We start from the raw sequence: 25,610 nt of genomic DNA on the forward strand, positions 1-25,610 counted from the left end.
TATTTAATGGGAACAATGAAACTGAATTTAACTTAACTCAATCCACATTTGAAGGAAATCAGTCCTCAATATTCATTGGAAGGACTGATACTGAAGCTGAGACTCCACTACTTTGGCCACCTAATGCGAAGAACTGACTCACTTGAAAAGACCCTGATACTGGTAATGACTGAAGGCGGGAGGAGAAGGGGACAACAAAGGACGAGATAGTTGGATGGTATGACCGACTCAATGGACATGAGTTTGAGTAAGCTCTGGGAGTTGGTGATGGACAGGGAAGCCTGGTGTACTGCAATCCATGGGGTCACAAAGAGTTGGACACGACTGAGTGACTGACCTGAACTGAACTGAACTGAATCCACATTTATTTAGGTTTACTATCTCCAAGGTATTTAAATGGAGTGAGGAATGCAATCAAGCTAGATGCAGAGGCATTTCTCCCATTCCAGTGTACCTTTCAGATCAGATCAGATCACATCAGTCGCTCAGTCGTGTCCGACTCTTTGTGATCCCATGAATCACAGCACACCAGGCCTCCCTGTCTATCACCAACTCCTGGAGTTCACTCAGACTCACGTCCATCGAGTCAGTGATGCCATCCAGCCATCTCATTCTCTGGCGTCCCCTTCTCCTCCTGCCCCCAATCCCTCCCAGCATCAGAGTCTTTTCCAATGAGTCAACTCTTCGCATGAGGTGGCCAAAGTACTGGAGTTTCAGCTTTAGCATCATTCATTCCAAAGAACACCCAGGATTGATTTCCTTTAGAATGGACTGGTTGGATCTCCTTGCAGTCCAAGGGACTCTCAAGAGTCTTCTCCAACACCACAGTTCAAAAGCAACAATTCTTCGGTGCTCAGCCTTCTTCACAGTCCAACTCACATCCATACATGACCACAGGAAAAACCATAGCCTTGACTAGACGAACCTTTGTTGGCAAAGTAATGTCTCTGCTTTTGAATATGCTATCTAGGTTGGTCATAACTTTCCTTCCAAGGAGTAAGCGTCTTTTAATTTCATGGCTGCAGTCACCAACTGTAGTGATTTTGGAGCCCAAAAAAATAAAGTCTGACACTGTTTCCACATCTATTTCCCATGAAGTGGTGGGGCCAGATGCCATGATCTTCGTTTTCTGAATGTTGAGCTTTAAGCCAACTTTTTCACTCTCCTCTTTCACTTTCATCAAGAGGCTTTTTAGTTCCTCTTCACTTTCTGCCATAAAGGTAGTGTCATCTGCATATCTGAGGTCATTGATATTTCTCCCAGCAATCTTGATTCCAGCTTGTGTTTCTTCCAGTCCAGCGTTTCTCATGATGTACTCTGCATATAAGTTAAATAAACGGGGTGACAATATACAGCTTTGACGAACTCCTCTTCCTATTTGGAAGCAGTCTGTTGTTCCATGTCCAGTTCTAACTGTTGCTTCCTGACCTGCATACAAATTTCTCAAGAGGCAGATCAGGTGGTCTGGTATTCCCATCTCTTTCAGAATTTTCCACAGTTGATTGTGATCCACACAGTCAAAGGCTTTGGCATAAAGCAGAAATAGATGTTTTTCTGGAACTCTCTTGCTTTTTCTATGATCCAGCGGATGTTGGCAATTTGATCTCTGATTCCTCTGCCTTTTCTAAAACCAGCTTGATTACTTGGGAAAAGAACAAGTCACTTTTATTTTCATTGATCGGTTGATGTTTTTTTAGCCATTAGTCTACATCTTCAGAATATTTTCCCTAGATTTCTTTTGTGGAAAGAAACATATTTGGGGGAAGACCTGATCCAGTTTTGATTACATGACTTTCACATTTATTCCCCAGAGAATAACAGAATTCAGTATAATTACAGTATCAAAGCAAAGAAGTACCTTATCAAGTAATCTTTTAACCAGATAAAAGAAATACCACATGTCTTAATGACAATAAAAACTAAACTAGATAAAACTAATACTCCTAAACTGGGATTGTGTTGGGGGAGGAAGATGATGCATAATAACCAATCCATCTGGCAGATTTATTTAATATTTAAGAATATCCAAATTAAAACTACCTTTTAATTTTATATTGAACTGTCTCTAAAATTAGGACTACTAACGCTGGGCTGGAAGAAGCACAAGATGGAATCAAGATTGCCAGGAGAAATGTCAGTAACCTCAGATATGCAGATGACACCACCCTTATGGCAGAAAGTGAAGAAGAACTAAAAAGCCTCTTGATGAAAGTGAAAGAGGAGAGTGAAAAAGTTGGCTTAAAGCTCAACATTCAGAAAACGAATATCATGGCATCCGGTCCCGTCACTTCATGGGAAATAGATGGGCAAACAGTGGACACAGTGTCAGACTTTTTTGGGGGGGCTCCAAAATCACTGCAGATGGTGATTGCAACCATGAAATTAAAAGACGCTTACTCCTTGGAAGGAAAGTTATGACCAACCTAGATAGCATATTCAAAAGCAGAGACATTACTTTGCCAACAAAGGTTCATCTAGTCAAGGCTATGGTTTTTCCTGTGGTCATGTATGGATGTGAGAGTTGGGCTGGGAAGAAAGCTGAGTGCTGAAGAATTGATGCTTTTGAACTGTGGTGTTGGAGAAGACTCTTGAGAGTCCCTTGGACTGCACAGAGATCCAGCCAGTCCATCCTAAAGAAGGTCAGTCCTGGGTGTTCATTAGAAGGACTGATTTTGAAGCTGAAACTCCAATACTTTGGCCACCTCATGCAAAGAGTTGACTCATTGGAAAAGACCCTGATGCTGGGAGGGATTGGGGGCAGGAGGAGAAGGGGACGAGGGAGGATGAGATGGCTGGATGGCATCACCGACTTGACGGACATGAGTTTGAGTGAACTCCGGGAGTTGGTGATGGACAGGGAGGCCTGGTGTGCTGTGATTCATGGGGTCGCAAAGAGTCGGACATGACCGAGTGACCAAACTGAACTGATTATTTTAGGGACTACTGTCCTCGATTAGACATAACTGGAAAGAAAACAGATTCATGTGGAATTATCCTTTCCTAAAAAATGACAGAATTTATTAGAAATATATAAAATATACATAGACTACTCCTTTTCAGGCATCTTTGTTAGTTCCCCGGTTAATTCACAACTCAGTATCAGTAAGCCCAATTCACAATCTATCCTCACTTCCTTATTTTCATCCAGTCCCAAGGATTTATATACAAGTTATACTTTCATGACTCAAATTTCCATCTCTAGCTGGGACATTTCTACTGAACCTCAGACTTCTGTATCCAACTGCTTATGTGATCAGTGTCTAAAAGGCATCTCCAATGTAAAAGGACTAAATCTGATATCCCCAATCCATCTCCACCTCTGACCAGCTGGTTATCTCCTTCCCGCTAAAAGACTTCCCCACAGTTTCAATCCTCAGGCCCAATACCTTGTTGTTAATCTTGGCTTCCCCATTCGTATCCATCATCAGTTCAGTTCAGTTCAGTCGCTCAGTCGTGTCCGACTCTGCGACCCCATCAATTGCAGCACACCAGGCCTCCCTTTCCATCACCAACTCCCGGAGTTCACTAAGTGTCAGTTATACCTTCAAAAATATATCTAGTTATTAATTATAATTCCCATGGTAACCACAAAGTATCAAAAAATATACACATAAAATAAGGGAATAAAAATGGTACACTGTAGAAAGAAAAAACTCAAATGCAAAAGAAAACAGCAATGTAGGAAATTATAAGCAAAAAGAGGCAAAAGACACATAAAAATAAATAGCAAAATACCAAAAGTTACTCCTTACAGGTAATTCCTTTACATAGAAATGGTATAAACTCTCCAATGAAAGGCAGAGATTGGTAGGATAGATAAGAAAACATTGCTCCAACTCTATGTGGCCTAAGAGACTCACTTTGGATCCAAAGACACAAATAGGTTGAAAGTGAACAAATGGAAAAACATTTCACACAAACAGTATCCAAAGGGAGAGCTAAGTGTCTCTACTAAAATCAGAGGAGATAGACTTCAAGTCAAAAATTGTTACCAAAGACAAAAGGACAGACAATGTGCACTGATAAAAGGATCAACTCATTAAGAAGATTTAACAATTATAAACATACTTGCACCAAAGCCCCAAAACAACTGAAGCAAACACAGAATTGGAGAACTAGTTCTACAAGCCAGTCTCATCAGCACTGAAAACCTGCTTTTCCACATAGCCTTTTTCCTAACACTTGGCAGATAATCTAAAGAACAGCCCACAGCCTCTTGATCTTGATTCAGGATTATTGAAAGTTTAACATTTTTAATGTTGTGTAGTGTTTTGAAATGTGCAGGCCAGTCAGCACTATAAGAGAAGAATTTAATATTTTCCTTGCTCTGTGTAACATGGTTTCATTGGCTTTCGGTCTCAGATCAATGCTGTCTACTATGGTTTCTTTCTTTCTTTTTTTTTTTTTTAACTGGTTATCATCTCATGAATCCACAAATTCAGCCACTTTCCCAAGTTTTCCAAAACTTCATCAGACACTACAAATACTACTTTTGCACTTCCAGAGTGGCCTTACATACACATGGGTGAATTTCCTCTTCTCTTTTCTGGATGTACTATATTATTGATACATTAACATTGAACTCATGGCCAAAAGAACTGTAACTGATGCCTGAATGAATCTTATCTCACACATGTATATTTTCTTTGTAAAGTAGATCACAGGCTTCTTGTGTTTAGGGACATTAAACAGCACTTTATACCAGAATACCAGGTCACATTACCTGCCCTCCTGAGAAATCTGTATGCAGGTCAAGAAGTAATAGAACTAGACATGGAATGACAGACTGGTTATAAATTTGGAAAGGAGTACGTCAAGGCTGTATATTGTCACCCTATTTATTTAACTTATATCCAGAAGACATCATGTGAAATGCTGGGCTGGATGAAGCACAAGCTGGAATCAAGACTGCCAGGAGAAATATCAATAACTTCAGATGACACTAGCCTTATGGCAGAAAGCAAAGAAGAATTAAAGAGCCTCTTGATGAAACTGAAAAAGGAGAGTGAAAAAGGGAGCTTAAAACTCAACATTCAAAAAATGAAGACTATGGCCTCTGGTCCCATCACTTCCTGGCAAATAGATGGGGAAACAATGGAAACAGTGACAGACTTTATTTTCTTGGGCTCCAAAATCACTGCAGATGGTGATTGCAACCATGAAATTAAAAGACACTTGCTCCTTGGAAAAAAAGCTATGACCAACCTAGACAGCATATTAAAAAGCAGAGACATAACTTTGCCAACAAAGTTCCATCTAGTGAAAGCTAAGGTTTTTCCAGCAGTCATGTATGGATGTGAGAGTTGGACTATAAAGAAAGGTGAGTGCTCAAGAATTGATGCTTCTGAACTGTTGTGTTGGAGAAAACTCTTGAGAGTCCCTTGGACTGTAAGGAGATCAAACCGGTCAATCCTAAAGGAAATTAGTCCTGAATATTCATTGGAAGGACTGATGCTGAAGCTGAAGCTTCATTACTTTGGCCACCTGATGGGAAGAACTGACTCACTGGAAAAGACCCTGATGCTGGGAAAGATTGAAGGCAGGAGGAGAAGGGGACGACAGAGGATGAGATGGCTGGATGGCATCACCGACTCAATGGACATGAGTTTGAGTAAGCTTCGGGAGTTTGTGATGGGACAGGGAAGCCTGGCCTGCTGCAGTCCATGGGGTCGCAAAGAGCTGGACATGACTGAGCAACTGAACTGAAATAGCACTGTAGTTTGGGGACCATCCCCTGGTGGCTCAACTGGTAAAGAATCTGCCCACAGTGCGGGAGACCTGGGTTCGATCCCTGGGATGGGAAGATCCCCTGGAGAAGGGAACAGCTATCCACTCCAGTATTCTAGCCTGGAGAATTCCATGCACAGGCTACAGTCCATGGAATAGCAAAGAGTGGGACACAACTGAGTGACGTTCACTTGACTTTAAATAGTAAAACCATCAACAAAAAGCATGAACACTTGAAAAACACTGCACTGAACAGAGCAAATAGGACCGTCCACAGTAAATAATGGTTGAAACAAGAAAGCAGATTGTTGCCTTGTTCATCCTTGCCTGGGAACATGTATGCCAGCTGACTCAAATTTTTCACATTCTGCAAGTCTGAATGTACTGATTCTTGGGTAACAAATTTTATTGCATGGGCTAAGTTTACAAACAATCCATGAATAATGAAGATCAACTATATGAAGAAATTAAATTACTCTTAAATAACCATAGGCCAAATAAGAAATCACAGGGAAATTATAAAATAGGGACAAACAGAAACTAAACACAGATAATACAAGTCATGTAATACAATGAAAGCAGCCCTCAGAGGGAAATGTACAGCAGTGGAGCCCTGCATTAAAACAAAAGAAACCATTCACAACTCTACAGTGAGGACTAGAAAAAGAAGAGCTAACTAAATGCAAAGTGAGCAACAGAGGGAAGTAATAAAATGATAAGAGTGGAAAAATACAAAATACAGGGTAGTAAAACAAGAGAATCAACAAAACTGAAAGTTGTTTCTTTAAAAAGAACAAGACTGACAAAACTACAGCCTGGCGGACAAAAAAAAAAGAAGATGCAAATAACTAAAACCAGAAATCAAAGTGGAAACATTACTACCGATCTTACAGCAATAGAAAGGATTATAAGAGAAAACTATTAACAGTTAATATGCTAACAAATTAAGATAACCTAGATGAAATTCAAATTCCTAGAGAAACACAAATTACCAAAACTGACTCAAGAAGAAATATAATCTAAACAAGTAAAGAAACTGAATCAGCAATCAAAAACCTCCAAAGAAAAACCTAAGTTCAAACAGTTTTACTGGTGAATTCCACCAAACATTTATTTAAAAAAGATTCGGTGTCAATATTTCTCAAGTTCTTCCAAAAAACAGAAGCAGAGAGAATATTTCCTCATATGCTACGAGGCTTTTATTATTCTGATAGCAAAACCAGAAAACGACAGCACAAGAAAACTACAGACCACTAGCCCTTGTGAATACTAAAGCAAAAATCTTCTACAAAGTATTAGCAAACAAAATCTAACAGCACATTAAAAGTATTACACACCATGATCAAATGGTTATTTACCTCAGAAATACAAGGGTGGTTCAACAAAAAGATTAAGTGTCATACACATTAACAGAAGGAAGTAAAAACAAAGCAAAATAAACACATCATCATCTCAATGGATATAGAAAAAGCATTTGACAAAATCAACACTCCCTCACAATGAAAGATCTCAAAAACTAGGAACAGAGGAAATTTCCTAAACATGATACAGGGCACTTACGAAAAATCCACAGATACTATTACGTTCAATGGCTGAAAGGTCCCACCCAGCTTGCCTGCCCAGATTAGGAACAAGATAAGGATGTTTACCTCTCACCAATGCTATCTAACATTGTATTGTAGGTTCTAACCAGAGCAGTTAGGCAAGGAAAAGAAATTTTAAAATATCTAAATTAGGAAGAAGTAAAACTATCTCTACAATTTGGGAGACCCGGGTTCAATTCCTGCGTCGGGAAGATCCTCTGGAGAAGGAAATGGCAACCCACTCCAGTACTCTTGCCTGGAAAATCCAGTTGCCGGAAGAACGTGGTTTGCTACAGTCCATGGGGTCACAAAGAGTCGGACACGACTGAGCGACTTCACTTCAAAACTATCTCTATTCACAAAGACAGGACCTTAGAAACAGAAAATCCTAAAGAATCCAAAAAAACTACTGGAGTTGAGAAATGAATTCAACAAAGTTGCAAGGTACAACAAGATCAATGCACAAAAAAGAGTTTTATTTCTACACATCAGTGTAAGCAGTCTGAAAGGAAAGTAAGAAAACAATTCAACTTATAATACACCCAAAAGAATAAAATAGCTACAACACTTTACTGAAAGAAATGAACAACCCTTATCTTTGACACAGGCTACATTTATGCATTAAGATATATTCTGTATACATTCTCTATATACATATATACTACAAATACTTATATGTACTTAAAATAATAGTATTTATTTTCACTATTGTCTAGTGTCTACATATGATAAGGCAGTCAGTAAATACTTGCTGAATGAAGTAAACATAAGGCTTTAGCCACTTACAGTATCTCATTCAAGATAACCTGGGGTCAAAAGCCATGGTATCACTCGGTTCTGTCCCCAGACCTGGGCTATGTCAAACATTATTTCTAATAAGAGCATCTCTGGAATTCACCATGATAAACCGAAATCTGAAAATCCTATTGAGTAAACTCAGGTTTACTGGTTCCAAATAGGAAAAGGAGTACGTCAAGGTTGTATATTGTCACCCTGCTTACTTAACTAATATACAGAGTATATCATATGAAATAGCAGGCTGGATGAAGCACAAGCTGGAATCAAGACTGCTGAGAGAAATATCAATAACCTCAGATACGCAGATGACACCAGCCTTATGGCAGAAAGCGAAGAAGAACTAAAGAGCCTCTTGATGAAACTGAAAGAGGAGAGTGAAAAAGGGAGCTTAAAACTCAACATTCAAAAAATGAAGATTATGGCATCTGGTCCCATCAACCATGGCAAACAGATGGGGAAACAGTGACAGAATTTATTTTCTTGGGCTCCAAAATCACTGTAGATGGTGACTGCAGCCATGAAATTAAAAGACACTTCTTACTTGGAAGAAAAGCTATGACCAACCTAGACAGCATATTAAAAAGCAGAGACATTACTTTGCCAACAAAAGTCCATCTAGTCAAAGCTATGGTTTTTCCAGTAGTCATGTATGGATGCCTCACTCCAGTACTCTTGCCTGGAAAATCCCATGGACAGAGGAGCCTGGGGCTGCAGTCCATGGGGTTGCTAAGAGTCAGACATGACTGAGCAACTTCACTTTCACTTTTCACTTTCATGCACTGGAGAAGGAAATGGCAACCCATTCCAGTGTTCTTGCCTGGAGAATCCTAGGGACGGGGGAGCCTGGTGGGCTGCCGTCTATGGGGTCGCACAGAGTCGGACACGACTGAAGCGACTTAGCAGCAGCAGCAGCAGCATGTATGGATGTGAGAGTTGGACTATAAAGAAAGCTGAGCACTGAAGAATTGATGCTTTTGAACTGTGGTGTTGGAGAAGACTCTTGACAGTCCCCTGGACTGCAAGGAGATCAAACCAGTCCATCCAAAAGGAAATCAGTCCTGAATATTCATTGGAAGGACTGATGCTGAAAATGAAGCTCCAATAGTTTGGCCACCTTATGCGAAGAACTGACTCATTGGAAAAGACCCTGATGCTGGGAAAGATTGAAGGCAGGAGGAGAAGAGGATGACAGAGAATGAGATGGTTGGATGGCATCACCAACTCACTGGACATGAGTTTGAGCAAGTTTCGGGAGTTGGTGACGGATGGACAGGGAAGCCTGGCCTGCTGCAGTCCATGGGCTCGCAAAGAGACATGACTGAGTAACTTAACTAACAAAACTCAGGAAAAGGAATTTCCAATACTTGTTTTAGAACAAATATTATTAGGTAAGAATTCTGAAGCTTAAGCTTTTAAAAGTAATATATACTTTTTCATACAAAGCAATTCAAGTTGCATAGAAATATAAAATCCTCTTCATTCAATACCACATTATAAACTATATTTTCTATACTAAAAAGAAAAACAAATAATCAAAAAAGTAATTAAATTAGCATGTTTTCCTTCATGGTACTTTCCACTGGTAGACTAATGAAGGTAATCTTCCCTGGTATCTCAGCAAGTAAAGAATACCGCCTGCAATGCAGGAGATCCCGCTTCCATCTCTGGGTCAGAAGTTCCCCTGGAGAAAGGATAGGCCACCCACTCCAGTGTTCTTGGGCTTCCCTTGTGGCTCGGCTGTTAAAGAATCCACCTGCAGTGTGGGAGACCTGGGTTAGACCCCTGGGTTGGGAAGATCCCCTGGATGAGGGCATGGCAACCTACTTCAGTATTCTTGCCTGGAGAATCCCCATGGACAGGGAAGTCTGGCAGATTACAGTCCACAGGATCACAAAGAGTCGGACACGCCTGAGCAACTAAGCACACACCACAGCATAAAAAGTGAACTCGAATGTCCATGAGCAGATGAAAAGACACATACAACAGCAGTATATTCATCCATTGGCCTTCATGCATGCGTGCTCAGTTAAGACGTGTCTTAACTCTTTGTGACCCCATGGACTGCAGCCCGCCAGGCTCCTCTGTCCACGGAGTTTTCCAGGCAAGTATACTGGAGTGGGCTGCTATTTCCTCCTCCAGGGGATCTTCCTGACCAAGGGATTAAACTCACTTCTCCTTTGTCTCCTACACTGGCAGGTGGATTCTTTACCACTGGCATATTACTCAGCAATAAAAATGAAGTACCGATACATGCTACAAAATGGATGAATCTTAATACATTACGCCATGTGAAAAAAGCTATTCACAACAGACTACATACTATTTATACAAGATGACAACAGTAGGCAAATCTATGGAGTAGATTAGTGATTGTCTAGAGGTGCCGAGAGATTGGGGGGAAATAGGGAGCAATGACTATGGGGATGGGGTTTCTTTGGGGGATGAAGAAAATGTTCCAAAGTTGACTGTGGTGATGGTTGCACAATACTATGAATATACTGAAAGCCACTGACTTGTATATTTTAAATGGGTGAATTGTATGGTACATGAATTACATCTCAGTAAGCTGTTGTGTTGGAGAAGACTCTTGAGGGTGAGTCCGTTGGACTGCAAGGAGATCCAACCAGTCCATTCTGAAAGAGATCAGTCCCGGGTGTTCATTGGAAGGACTGATGTTGAAGCTGAAACTCCAATACTTTGGCCACCTCATGCGAAGAGCTGACTCATTTGAAAAGATCCTGATGCTGGGAAAGATTGAGAGCAGGAGGAGAAGGGGACAACAGAGGATGAGATGGTTGGATGGCATCACTGACTCAACGGACATGAGTTTGGGTGGACTCTGGGAGTTGGCGATGGACAGGGAGGCCTGGCGTGCTGCGGTTCATGGGGTCGCAGAGTCGGACACGACTGAGCGACTGAACTGAACTGAACTGAAGCTGTTGTATTTTATATACATTAAAAAAAAAAAAACACCACAAAACAGTAGAGGTAAAAAGATATCTGTTTCTGCCCATAAACAATTAACTGTTGTAGGAAAAGCTGTTGCACTAAAAACAACCAAAAACCTAGACAAATTATATGAAAGAACTGTTTTCAGATATTGGAAACAAATAGTACAGGACTGTGATTCATAAGAAAAGGGAAAACAAATGCAAAGAGCCCTCTGATTGCCCTGGCTTGTTGCTAGAGGGAGTTTCCAGGCTGTTGCATGAGAAGAGGAAGCAAAACCAAGTCCAACAGTCTTACTGAGCTACGGAGGGAGAAACAGAAGTTCCCAGGGACCGAAGCAGCAATAATTTTCAAGAGCGTACTGGAAACAGGACTCTGCATGGAGCAAGAACTCCGTGGAGGTGAGGGGGGTCTCTGCAAATGGCCGGCTGTGAACCACCTTGTGCACACAGGGGACAAAAGTCCACCAGGCTGGGGGAAAGCTACTGGAAAGTAGTAGACGACCATGCAATTCCCAGAGCTTACACAGGCCTGCAACCGCTTTCCCATCAGGCAGAGAGCTGAGGGAACTGGGTAGTCTTCAGAAGGTTATCACTGTAAGTCAGTCAGGCTATCTTAGCTCTAGACTATGGTTATTCCTGATTCACTCCAGTGAGCCTATAAGGAGTAAACTGACAAGTAATTAATTGTACACTAGACCAAAGATCCAATAGGAACTTTCAGATATAAAAGTATACAGTATCTAAAATCATACCCCATTCTACATGATGTTTACCAGAAAATTAGACACTGCAGAAAACCAGTGAATCTGAAGTCATAGCAATAGAAATTATCCAAAATGAAGCAGAGAGCAAAAGCACTGCAGTCATCATCATCGTCATCATCAAAGCACTAGTGATCTACAGTGACCAGTGTTTAACAAATCTAACATATGCGAGACAAGTTCCAGAAGGGGAGGATGTTAGGGAAGAGGGGAGGAAAAACTGTTTCTAGAAATAATCCTGGAACAGTATACAAAAATAATACCAATGTACTCTGAGTATTATAACATAGATGTAAAATGTATGACAACAATACAAAGGAGGGAAAAGGGGAAAATAAAGCATGCTATTGCTGTACCTGAACTGGTATAACATTATTTGAAGGTAGAGCAAGGACTTGGAAAAAAAAAAAACAAAAGAAAACCAAAGAGGTATAGTTTTTAAAAATTAGTAAAATACCAACAATCTAGTAGGAAAAGAATAGAGAATGTCTTTGAATTGGCAGTAATGGAATAGTCAAGTTCTGAATAAATTATGCTGTTAACATACTGGGACATCACGCACATGTGCAAAAATCAGATCGCTCTCTCAACGGAAAATGCTAATTCAGAGATACAGTATAACACAGCAGCATGGGGTCACTTCAGAGGCAGACTGCCTGAATCTGAAATCCAGGCTCTGTTAGGTACCTGTAGAGTCATTTTGGGCAAGTTACTTAACTTCCTCTGCCTCAGTTTCTTCTGCAAACCAGTGACAATACTCATGGGATTTTCTGGGGATTGAAAGTCACGTAAGGCATTTAAAACAATCACAAGCACAAAATTAGTATTCATTAACTGCTGGGTAAAAGAAGAGGAAAACCTTCACAATATATTTCTAAGTGAAAAAAGCTAGGTCCAGAACAGTATAGTATGTTGCCATCTGTAGGAAGAACAAACTATATAAATATACCACTACCAAAGTAAAGATTATCTCCAGAGGATTAAATCAGAAATTTCTAACGATGAATCCTTCTGGAAAAGAGCCTCCTAGCTGTGACAACAAAAAGAAAAACTGTATGTGCTCAGTAGCTTAAAGTCGTGTCCAACTTTCTGCGACCCCATAGACTGTGTAAGTCCATCAGGCTCCTCGGTCCACGGAATTCTCCAGGCAAGAATACGGAACTGGGTTGCCAGGCCTGCCTCCGGGGGATCTTCCGACACAGGGATCGAATCCAAGTCTTCTGTGTCGCAACCCAAGTCTCCTGCATCGCAGATGAATTCTTTACTGCTGAGCCACGGGGGAAGCCCTACTCTTCTCTTCACATTTGTTATGTAAACATTGGATTTTCAACAATCTATTATCCATTCAAATAAATAAATTTAAAATTGAGATTTATTAATAAGCATGTATAAAATCAGAAAAATGTGCATTTCAAACACAAGTATCGGCTAGGTAAAAAGAAATGAAGTAGCAAGCCAATTTCATTTTTTAATAAACTGTATTTCTTCCCAGAATTACTATCATGATCAGTTCCCTGTGGCTCCTAAAGCCTTTTCTGGTCTTTGTCATTTGTGACCTACTTTTCTAACTCTTCTCTTACTTCTTTGCCTTTTATCATTTCATGATCTCATAAATAGTTTCCTTTATTATCTACAATAAATGATATTATGATAAATATCTTATGTTTTTTCCCCAAAGCCTTCATTATGCTTAATTTTTAAAATTCATATTAGGAAAATAGAAAAAAGGAAGGGTAATTAAATCAGCATTTAGTTTCAGTCAACAACTTATGTTTAAAAGAAATATTTGTGACTATTGTACATGTATTGTATGTCAAGGCATATCAAAGCTGTATTGCCCTTTTGTATTGTAAGGACACATATCTATTTCAAAAATTTTATTACTGCAAAGTCAATTTAAAATTGACAAAGCATGATGTGAAGAGTTTTCTCTGTAAGCTCTGGAGTCTGTTTATAAGTTTACAGTCAGCCTGTGACTCACTAGCTATATAACTTTGAGTAAGTTATTCTTCCCCATCTCAGTTTCATAATTTGTAAGCTTGTATTACCAGTAAGACCGAACACTGGCATGTTTTAAGAGCAGACTATATAAGGTAATAAACATTTCAAACAATATCTGACCCATAGTAAGGCCTTAATAAATATTAATAAAGATAATAATATAACTTATTTTAATAATAATTTTAAAAGTAGTGAAAGCATATGGACTAGTTGGGAATGGGTTAGGCTATAAAGCATGTGATGTCACTAATTTTTTAAAAATGAAATTCATCTAAAAATGGTTTAATGTTATTAAGTCAAGTATAAAATTTGAACTCATTATATGCCATATTATTTAAAAATTAAGACTTTTTATTTCTGGAAAGAACATGCAGAAATAAATATAAAAGGAGTGCTTTACTTTTTATATTATTCTTCAAAAGACTATGTTTTTAAGATCTAATGTTCCTTATTTCTTACTTTTTCTCAATTCAGCTACAAAAAACTCCAACAAATATGATCAAGCTATTTAATACCTGGAGAAATGCCATAACACTTTTTATCCTGCATTACTGGAAAAAATTCTTCCAGCATATCAAATAATTGTTTGGAGCCATACTGTTTCAATTTACCTTTTTGTATTATTAACATACCTTTAAAAGAACTGCAAAAGAACAGCAATGTTGGAGAAATATAAAATATAGCCTAAAGATCAAATATACTAATTTTACTGGATGGGACTTAAGAACGTACATTTTTTTTCCTCCAAAATATTTAGGGAATTTCAATAAAACACAATACCCCTTACTTATCTAATGGATCAGAATCTCTGGGGGTAAAGTATAGAACTGCAGTTGATGCAAGCCCCTAATAATTTTTCTGGCTTACTGTTATTTTAAGAACACACGAATAATCAAACATGAAGGTTTCATTTGAAAGGTTTCATGTAAGTGAACCATGACCAGATTTCAAGCAGCAACAGGAAGTGGCATGAAGGGAGGAGTAAAGCAGATGTCCTACCAAAGGGAGATAACTCAAGTGTCCAGAGAAGTTTCAGCATCCTAGGCATTTAGAGACAAACACACCTGTCCTGAACAAGCAGCAGGAGCACAAGCAGACGGCAGCGATTGTGAGCCAAAACTGCTATTACTTAGAATGACACTAGGCTTTCACTGTTTAATTCCTATCCCACTTCGCCATACATACTATTTTTTCATTACTCACTCTGGAAATAAAAGCCTCCTAAGTACTACAATACTAATTGGCAGAGAAGAGGACCAAAACACCTTAAAGCAAAGCAAGGTACTTTTGTTTTCAATTCATAACAAGGTTTTAAAACAAAAAAAGTAAAAAATGTAAAAGGTCGTTTAGATTTTTTGTACTGAATTATTACAAGCATTTATAAATACAGAACTTTCATGTAAGGGAGTCTTTTTTCCAAAACAACTAATCAAAGGCAAATAATTACTCAAATTTTGGAAGTTTATTCAAACCTGTAATGGACATGTAAAAGAATAAACAACTTTTACAAGATTAATTCTACTGTAACTGGTCAGTTTCAACATCTGTAAAGTGACAGTTTGAGACCAGGAGACGTTTGAAGTCCTGACTACCTCTAATTCTAAAACTGTATGATATATAAAGCCCTCAAACTTTGAATTAAATATACTAGGTTGTTGAAAAACTATACTGTAAGCATACTCTGGTAATTCAAATAACCCTAAAGTGTTAAAATACTGATAGATGCATCCTGTGGTACTGTTTTCAGACTTCCTGTTAGCATGTGCTCTCAATGAATGAAGAGAAAAAAAACTACTTTCTCTTACTTGGACTGCTAAAAATTAATTGCTTGCAACATAGCTACTCAATGAGGAGTTTAAAAAGGCTCTATCATTACGGAATCCTGAAAATCTCATAAAAATAAGAGAAACATCATTAGCTAGCCAGTAAATATCATAACTCAATGACAATCTTAAACTCTGAAGTATTTAGATGAAGTGCATTTGAGACATTTACCTATTATGCAAAACAAGCAGCATTACTTTACAATCTGAACATTACTGTGTAACTCCTTAGGTTGCATAGGGAAAAAGAAAAAACATTCATGGCGCTCTTCCCTCATAATTCTACCATTCTTACTACACACATTACACATTTTCCACGGTCTGTAAGCGATGCACTGCCCAGAAGTGTCTATGAGGACAAGGGTTTATCTATACTGAAATTAGGTCTGAGATAGGTAACTTTACCGTAACAGAGTTTACACAGGATGTGTATTTCTCAGAAGATAATTTTGTGCTGTAATGGGGGGAAAAGAAATCAAGAAGTCTGATTCCTTAGATTCTTCATAGTTATTAACTTTATTCTTAAATTAAGGGACTGGTCTGCAGAACGAACAAAGCTCCTTACAATTTAAAAGACAGGTAACACAACATTGTAAACCAACTGAACTTCAATAAGAATTTTAAAGTGACCAGATAAAACAGACATCAGTCTAAAAACAAATTTTGCTTCTATATAAAAAAGATCTAACTTTTAAATCTGCATTTACAGACCACAAAAAACCGAAAAATGGGAGGCCAGAAGTAGTACGCAAAATATAAAAGTTTTCCTGTTTAAAAACTCACTCATCCCTGGCTGTCAGGCTGTCATATTTACCATTTTTACAAGCCCGCTGGTCTGACCAAGATTCCTACTTTTAAGACCAACTAAAACCAAGCATTTGCAAAGCTAATTCAACATACTGTAGCTCAACAACTGACAGTACAGATCAGTGATCCAAAAGCTAATTAAACTGTCTCTATCAGCAAATTAGCAACCACACCCCTTAAAAAGAGCACTCAGGCGGTGCTCCATTAACTTCCACTAAGGGTGGCTTTCGTTTAAAATTCATTACTTCATTGCCTGAACGACCATGTTTATTTTACAAACACTGTCACCAGAAAAAGTCAATGACTTTACCTACGCCTGAAACAGAAATCAGTCTGGGGAAAGGCACCGTATAAAACGGGTGAATCTTAGTCACCCAACGATTAATTATAAGCACGGTATACTTAATCATAATGATAGTCTGTGCATCATAAGAATTAAAAACCTTTTATCAACTCAACTAAAGCCCGATGATAATGTATTACTCCACGAACGGTATTTCCTTCAGGTTCCAAGAAAAGCATTACTATTAAAATAGAGTTTGATGACTAAGTCTTAGGTTTTCCCTACCGTTTCATTATTATTATTTAAGGTGGAAAGGGCCTGTTTAGCGGGTACCGTGAAAACCTGTGGAAAGAGAAGTCTGGGAAGGGAATAGCCAAAATCAAACGACTGCGGAGAGCAATGAGGGCTCGGAGGCTGTGCGGGGCGAGGACAGGGACCCTTACCTGCCAGCGGCCATAGGTGAGGAGGATCATGGAGATGGGGATGGCGGTACCAGACATGGCATGGGTGGAGGGCATGCTGTACTCAGAGTTGTAGAAAACCTCCAACTTGACCACGGGTGGCGAGGCGGGCCGCGGCCAGCGGATGATGTCCTTGGTGCACTGGCCCAGGTACATGACCAGCACCCAGATGACCACGAGCCTCCGGCCCACCAAGGCGTCCAGGTTCCAGATCCAGAAGGGGAAGAACAGTATGTAAAAGAGTTCATTGCCCAGCTCCGTGCCGAAGCAGAACAGGTAGTGCAGAGGCCAGTTACTCACGTGGGCCAACTGGCCCTCCTCGTCCGTCAGCGAGTTGCGGCGCAGAAGCCCCGCGCACCGCGGCGAGGCTGGGCCCACCTCGGTCGCCCGCCCGTTCCGCACGCCGTTGGGGGCGCCGCCGTCGCCCAGCTTGGCCGGGCACTGATTGCGGTCGCTCCCGGGCGGCGGAGGGCCTCCGGACGGCCCCGGCTGCCGCTCTCTGCGCCGGGATTCTCCGGTGAGGTGCGCCTCCGCTTTCTCATCCTCCCTCGGGTCGGCGGCGGCCGCGGCTGTGCAGCTCGCCAGCGCTTCCACCCCGCACAGCTGCTGGAAACGGGCCACTTTCTGCGGGTCCTGCAAACTGCTCATCAGCTGGGCCAGCCACTGCCCCACCGACATGATAACGGAACCGCGCGGCCCGCGGGGCGAAGGACGGCGGCGCGAGGGTGGGCCGGCCCCCGGCGCAGTCCGGATCCGTCTCGGCGCGCCTACAGCAGCGGCAACTGCAAGGCGAGCGGCACCTCCCGCCACCAGCTGGGTTCTGCCGGGTGACGGCGCCACAGGCCGCAGCGGCTGCCGCGCGCCCCCGCCCCGCTCGCTCCTCCCTCGCCGCGCGCGCTCCGCCACCGCCCCGGCCTCCACGCGCCGGCGCGCGCCCCGCCGGGCCCCGCCCCCACGGCCTCTCGAGAAGGGGGCCCGGCGGCGCGGGTCAGCCTCGAGCGCACCCGGGTGGCGTGAGGGCGCTTAGGCTCTGCAGAGCGGCGGCCTGGAGGTTCTCCTTATTAATACCCACCAGGCGTCGCGGCGCTTGGCGGGCCGGACTTTGCGCGCCCCTCTTCAACTTCAGCCCTCGCTCCCTGCTGGCTGGGGTTGCCGGCTTCTCTCGGTCCGGCGTTGACTGGGAAAGGCCACGATCCTGGTGCCAGGTTCGGCGGTGCCAGTGGCCAAGCATCCGGACGTCCTGCTGGCACAGAATCAAATGGTGATTGGTGAATGAAAGCGAAGTAACTGCCACGCACTCAAGGAATTACAAGTAATTACGGAGCTGTCCTTAAAGCCACGTGCCAGTTGACTGGTGGTGACGAGAGTAAAGATATAGATCCCAGGACAGTAGGGTGTCATTGATTGTCAAAAGCTCAGAAATAGACGAAGTAAAACCAATAAATCGCTGAAGTAGTAATTAGTAAATGGGTATTGTGCACATACCAAAGAGACAGTTTGTCAACTAGGATCACTCAAACCAAGGTACTGAGTGAGGCATCGGGGTATATTGTTATACAGCAGCTTATATGGTGAGAAGGTAGGATTTTTTTCTTCTTCATAGTGATTGTTTATAATAGAATTTTCAGCGGTTACCTCATATCAGCCTTGAGAAGCAGTTCAAATTTTGCTTATTATTTCCAAAGAAGTGACTAAGTTGGTTTCATCTGCCCAAGGAATTAAGACTGGTCTCCGTTTGGTTTTGAATTTAACAAATATTTTTGTCTAAGTTACCAGATCACAGTTATTCTTAACCTACCTATAGAATTTCCTTTTGATAAATTCTAATAGCTAGCAGGGTTGCACAGAAGATATGTAATTGGCAGCTGAACTCAGGGGGGTAGATTTCTGAGTTTGATAAGGCTGGTTTAGAAACTTAACTTTCATGTCCCACAAGTTACAAATTTGACTTCTAGAAAGAGAGGTTTTTGTAAGAAGGGCCCTGAACTCTAGTTCCAGGAAGTTATTTCAGGTATAGTGAATGTCTAAATTTAAAATTTGGAACTTCTTCCAAGAAACAGGCTGGGAAATTCCCCTCCTTTATGTCATTATAAATATTGTATTTTCTTCTTTCCCAGGGAGAATGATTCTCCTCCTCCCACTCCACTTGCCAGGCTGTGACCATAGAAAGATGAATAAACCATCATCCATGCCCTCAGGTTGCTCACAAGATAAATAGGAGACAGAGATAGATCCCCCTCTGGAGTATAGAGCAGATGGTAAGTGCTAAAACTGAGTCATAAACAACATGTTCTGGAAAGGAGAAGAAACAAGTTGACTAGGAACAGCAAAAAAGTTGTTGAGGTGATCATATTAAGCTAGATCATAATTGAAAAGTGAGATATGAATAGTTGGAGAAGCCCATCTTTGGAAAAGAGAAAATGAATAAAAACAGATGGAAATGTGCAAAGACATATTTGGTAAACAGTTAATAGCTCATAGAATACAGAGTAGGAATGGTAAGTGACTGTAATGGGGTTAGAAAGGGAAGATAGGACCAGATTGTAAAGGCTGGGGATTTTATTTTGCAAGCAGTACATACATGCTAAGTTGCTTCAGTCGTGTCTGACTGTTTGTGACACTATGGGCTGAAGCCCACCAGACTCTTCTGTCCATGGGATTCTCCTGGTAAGAATACTGGTGTGGGTTTGCCGTGCCTTCCTTCAGAGGATCTTCCTGACCCAGGAATCAAATCTATGTCTCTTACATCTCCTGCATCGGGAGGCAAGTTCTTTACCACTAGCACCACCTGGGAAGCGCTTGTAAGCAGTGTGGGACCATCAAAGGCCTTTCAGCCTGGCCACTAACACCATTAGAACTGTGCTTAGAAAGAGGACTAGGAAGGAATCAATGGTGAATTGCCACAGGTCGGAGACCAGAGGCCAGGTAAATCATTAGAAGATGATTACAGTAACCAAGAGAGAGAATGACTGCCTGAACTAGAATCAGATTCTGAGAATTGAAAGGAAGGGATTTGAAAGGATCTGCCCGCAATGCAGGAGACCCCGGTTCGATCCCTGGGTCAGGAAGATCCCCTGGAGAAGGGCGTTGCAACCTACTCCAGGATTCTTACCTGGAGAATCCCATGGACAGAAGAACCTGGTGGGCTATATATAGTCCATGGTGTTGCAAAGAGTCAGACAGGACTGAGCGACTTTCACTACTCACTACATTTAAATTCATAGCTCTGCAGGCAAACAATAGTCCATCCCTGATTGGAAAATATTGTCTAATATTGAGACATTTCTAATTTAATGAGGAAGACATAACAAGAGAAAACATGCAAATATATTCAAAGATGTAAAGTGAAGCATAATAAACAGTTCTAGGAAGTGAGATCCAAGCAATCACTGTGGAGTGAGAGGCAGGAAGGTGGCACTGGGTTAGCTCTGACTGCTTCTGTCAAACAGATGATTAGCTGGTGTTTAAAGTCAAGGAGCAGCTTAGAGAGAAATGTCTGTGAGGCACTTTACACATGCTTTTCTATGAAAATAATTTGTTCAGAGGGGAATTATTCAGATTCAGCCAAGAAATTTTTGATTCTGGGGATTAGTCTATAAAGATAGCAGGAAAAAAGAAAATATAGAAAACAAAGTAGAAGGTGATCTTTACAGATTTTCTTCAATTTACAATGGTGGTCCTGATAAACCCATCATAAATTGAAAATATCTAGGTCAAAAATGCATTTAATATACCTAAACTACTTATCAACATAGCTTAGCCTAGCCTACCTTTAAACATGCTCAGAACACTTAGGTTAGCATACAGTTGGCAAAATCACCTAACACAAAGCCTGTTTTTAAATTAAGTGTTGAGTATCTCATGTAATTTATTGTATACTGGCCGTGAAAGTGAAAAACAGAATGGCCGTGTGGATACAGAATGGTTATAAGTGTCTCAGTTACCTACTTTTGTCATCTAGTAGCTGACTGAGAGCTGCAGCTCCCTACTCTCCCCTGCCCAGCCTTTTGTACTGCATATCCTTAGCTCTGGAAACTATCAAAATTCAGAATTTGAGGTATGGTGTCTACTAAATGTGTACTATCTTTGCACCATCATATAGTCAAAAAATTTTCAATCGATCCATCACAAACCAGGGAATGTCTGTATACCCCGTGGCCGAATTATGTCTCCTTCAGCACTGATAGATTTTGTCAGAATGCAGTATTCCCTATAAAGGTAATGGAAACAGAGATGATAGGGAATGGGAATTTGGCCTATGACTGCACGAAGGAGGAAAAAGAATGCAAGTTGACGGAACTTGAAGGGGCTAGCACTTTCCTGCTAGTGCAGTAAATCTGTTAATGATAAGGAAAATGTCTTAGCTGTAAACCAAAGCACCACAGTGAAAAAAAAATAGTAGTTTTGGTGGATTCTATTCACATTCACTCCAAACTTTTCATAATAGAACATCTTAGGACTTAATGGAAATTTAATTGTATAAAAATTCAAATTTAAATATTCTGTGGCAAGCATTTTTAAAATAAAGCATAAACATTTTTTAAAAGAAAATATTTCTGCCAAATAAAGATATGACTCTCTGGGTGTGATTCCGTGTCTTGCCTGCAAAGTCAAATGTCTTTTTTTTTCAATTAATTTATTTTTTAATTGAAGGATAATTGCTTTACAGAATTGTTGGTTTCTGCCAAACATCAACATGAATCAGCCATAGATATACATATGTCCCCTCCCTCTCGAATCTTCCTCCCTCCTCCCTCCCCATCCCACCCCTCTGTGTTGCTACAGAGCCCCAGTTTGAGTTCCCTGAGTCATAACAGCAAATTCCCATCTATTTTACACATAGTAACATAAGTTTCCATGTTACTTACATTGTAACAAATGTCTTCATCCATGTCCTACAATTGATATGTTAAATTTTGTGATATACTTCTTTGTATTTCATGTAATATTGAAACATTTTGAAGACTCATGTTCTATAAAGGGGAAATGTTGCTGTCATTTCTAATGGAACTTTCCTTAAAGTGGAAGGGAAATACAATACACAGTCTTGGCCTTGGTCGTTCTACCTTCAGCAGATAATTTATCATAGTGAATTGTGGTAAATCATTGATTCGGGCTTCTCTGGTTGTTCAGTTGTTCAGAATCTGCCTGCAATGCAGGAAACCCATGTTCAATCCCGGGGTCAGGAAGATCCCCTGGAGAAGGAAATGGCTACCCACTCCAGTATTCTTGCCTGGAGAATTGCATAAATCGAGGAGCCTGGTGAGCTACAATCCATGGAATCACAAAGACTTGGACATGACTGAACGACTAAGCACACATGTAAATCATTGATTCAGCTACTTTTACAATGAGTTCAAAGAACTTTATCAATAGAAATGCACCTTCTGAGTAATTTAGGTTCAAAACTATGTTATACTGTATTGTATATTTGAATGTTGCTAAGAGAGTAGCTTTTTAAAAGTTCTCATCACAAGAAAAAAAGAACTATGTGAGGTGATGGATGTTAACTAAAATTACAGTAATGTATTAAATCATTATGTTATACACCTTAAACTAATACAATGTTCAATGTGAATTATATCTCCTTAAACCCCTCCAGGGGATGGAGAAACTATATTACTTAATAAGAAAATGATAATATTCATTTTAAACTGAATATTCATTATTATCGATCTATTTTCTTTTGCCTATCTGGAATCCAGCTAAATTTATTTTTTTGTTTGTTTAGAATTTTTAAATATTTTTATTGAAGTATAGTTGATTTACAATACTGTATTAGTTTTAAGTGTACAACAGTCATTAAGTGTACATAGATATATGTATTTGTGTGTCTATATACATATATATTCTTTTTCAGATTCTATTCCATTATAGATTATTACAGGGTAGAGAGTCTAGTTCCTTGTGCCATACAGTAGGTCCCTGTTGTTTATCTGTTTCGTATACAGTATTGTGTATATGTTAATCCCAAGCTCCTAATTTCTCTCCCCTTATGCATTCCCCTTTGGTAACCATAAGTTTGTTTTCTATGTCTGTGAGCCTACTTCTGTTTCAAATTAATTTCTTATTTGTTAAACTGCAAAATTTATATGTTGTAAACTAGTCACCATAAATTACTAGTACTAAAATATTTTTGAAATGTAAATGTCATTACATAGCACTTATGGCATCAATAAGTGGACTCGATGAAGATGAGTCTGAGTGAACTCCGGGAGTTGGTGATGGACAGGGAGGCCTGGCATGCTGCAATTCATGGGGTCGCAAAGACTCGGACATGACTGAGCGACTGAACTGAACTGAACTGAACTGATGAGTATTTTTGAATGATTAAATCCATGTTTATTAAATTATTTACATATAACCTAGTGATTTTTATCCTGCATCTCTGATTAGTTTTATACTTTTCAAAATTAGGATTTCCTCTGAATTCTCAAAAAGATACTTATCATAGCACAAATGTAAAGAAGATATATGACGAATATAGATAAAATTTTAAAAGTAAGGGTTGCATTTTTTTATCTTCTACATTTTCTCTGCCCCAGCCTTTCACTTTCTCCCAAAGAAATATTCTAAGGGGAAAAAACGGTCTAAGAGTATCTTAGTCAACAAAATAAATGGTCTCTCACCCACTTTTACTTCTGGCCCACATAGGCTGGGATCACCATGGAATTTTTTTCCCTTACAATACAGACCACTTATACCATTTTATTTTACCCCAAGTCTGTAGTGCCTTTTTTTTTTTTTTAATTTATGTATTTATTTTGGCTATGCTACGTCTTTGTTGCTGCAGGCAGGCTTTCTTCAGTTGCAGGGAGTGGGGGGGACCACTCTTCATTGCGGTGCACAAGTTTCTCATTGTGGTGGCTTCTCTTGTTGCAGAGCACGGGCTCTAGGCTCACGGGCTTCAGTAATTGTGGCATGTGGGCTCAGTAGTTGGCACACGAGCTTAGCTGCTCTGCTGCATGTCGAATCTTCCTGGACCAGAGATTGAACCCATGACCCCTAAATTGGCAAGCAGATTCCTAACCCCTATACTACCAGGGAGGTCCCTGCTCTGCCTTTCTTGATGCTTGTGTTCAGTTCTTCCTTGGATTTCATAAGCCAATAAATTCCTTTTTTATTTAAGGTTTTTTTGAGGTAGGTTTTGCAATTTTCAAATAAAATCATATAGGTGGTTAGAGCCTTAGTTAGAACCAGAAGTCAGATCCGATTGCTCACCTACAGCTTTGGTGATGAACAGTTTTTGTTGCTGCAAAACCTGTTGCTGGCCCCCAGAGGCAAGGACCTGTGCTTTGCCTCTAAGTCGTTTTTATTTCTACTAACAAGATGCTGGGAGCAAAACTGACACTGAATAAGAAGTAGATGAGTTACTATAAACATATACAGTTATGGAAAGAACGTTATCTTGATTCGGAAGACCTAGATTTGGGGCATGGATCTGCCACTGACCTCCTGTAAGATCCTCGGCAAATCACTTACAGTTAGGTACAAATCTTCACAGCACAATGGAAAGAACAAGAGCCTCGTGGGATTATGGAAAAGCTAAAAATGACATCATATAAGTAAGAAATTTTTTAGCTCTATTATGGGTTAACTGCAGGATATACATTGGAAATTTTATTTAAAGCCCTGTCTGAATTTGGTATATTATCATTTTAACATCACCATACAAATATCCATCATTATCTTAAACTCCGCATATTTAGATACAATGCATTGTCTTCTTCATATCTCTGCCTCTATTCACCACCCCCTCAAATCTCTTCCTGGCTTTAAAAACTGCTTTATAAAGGCAAACTGGATCACAGTTCTATCCTGCTTAAAGCTCTTCAGTGTCTCCCCATTGCCTTCAGAATAAAAAATTCAAATTTTACTTTGTCATTTCCAAAGAACTAAATGTAGATCTCTCAGGATATAAGAGGAGAAACCAGGTGATTGAGATCTAGTCTGTCCAGCACTTTGGTTTTTACATAGGCTGTTTGGCTCCTACCTGACTTTTTGTTATCTTCTCCCCTCCTCCCATGAGGTATGCAAGCTAGGGGGACTTTAACAGGCACAGTGAAAGAAGCCAGGTGGTTCAGGCCTTGTAGACAAGGTTATCATCATCCTGTTCCTGTCTCTCCCTCTTACTTTACTACTGCCTCGCTTATCCTCTTACCCTCACTCTATATTTAGTTATTCTGAAATGAATTGCTCTGAATATTTCATGCTCCCTTGTGCCTCTGTGTCAGGGCTCTGTGTCCATTCTGTGTCAGCTTGTATTATTTCTGTCTTGAACTCACTTCCTTCTATCACTCACCCGGCTGAGTCCTTCAGGATTGTCTCCTACACTAGAACGTAAATTAATTGAAGACAGGAATAATATCCTTGATTATTACCTATATCTTTCTGTATACCTAGCACCTAAATGTT

General features: G+C 40.2%; 1 protein-coding gene and 1 long non-coding RNA gene across 2 annotated transcripts in view; one reads left to right on the plus strand and one right to left on the minus strand.

Annotated features, from left to right (window-relative positions):
- SGPP1 (sphingosine-1-phosphate phosphatase 1) overlaps positions 1-18,063 on the minus strand; it is a 31,131-nt gene extending 13,068 nt beyond the window's left edge. The window contains exon 1 of the mRNA XM_019969034.2: positions 17,178-18,063. Coding sequence (XP_019824593.2) covers positions 17,178-17,873 — 696 coding nt within the window. The 5' untranslated portion in view covers positions 17,874-18,063. The remainder of the gene's footprint in view (positions 1-17,177) is intronic.
- A 52-nt stretch (positions 18,064-18,115) lies between these two features.
- Positions 18,116-23,559, plus strand: LOC139185331 (uncharacterized). The gene is made up of 2 exons (XR_011568955.1): positions 18,116-18,507; positions 19,313-23,559. It is a non-coding gene; the product is annotated as an uncharacterized lncRNA (long non-coding RNA).
- The last annotated feature ends 2,051 nt before the right edge of the window (positions 23,560-25,610 follow it).

Source organism: Bos indicus, chromosome 10 (genome assembly GCF_029378745.1).
Source record: "Bos indicus isolate NIAB-ARS_2022 breed Sahiwal x Tharparkar chromosome 10, NIAB-ARS_B.indTharparkar_mat_pri_1.0, whole genome shotgun sequence".
NCBI lineage: Eukaryota > Metazoa > Chordata > Mammalia > Artiodactyla > Bovidae > Bos > Bos indicus.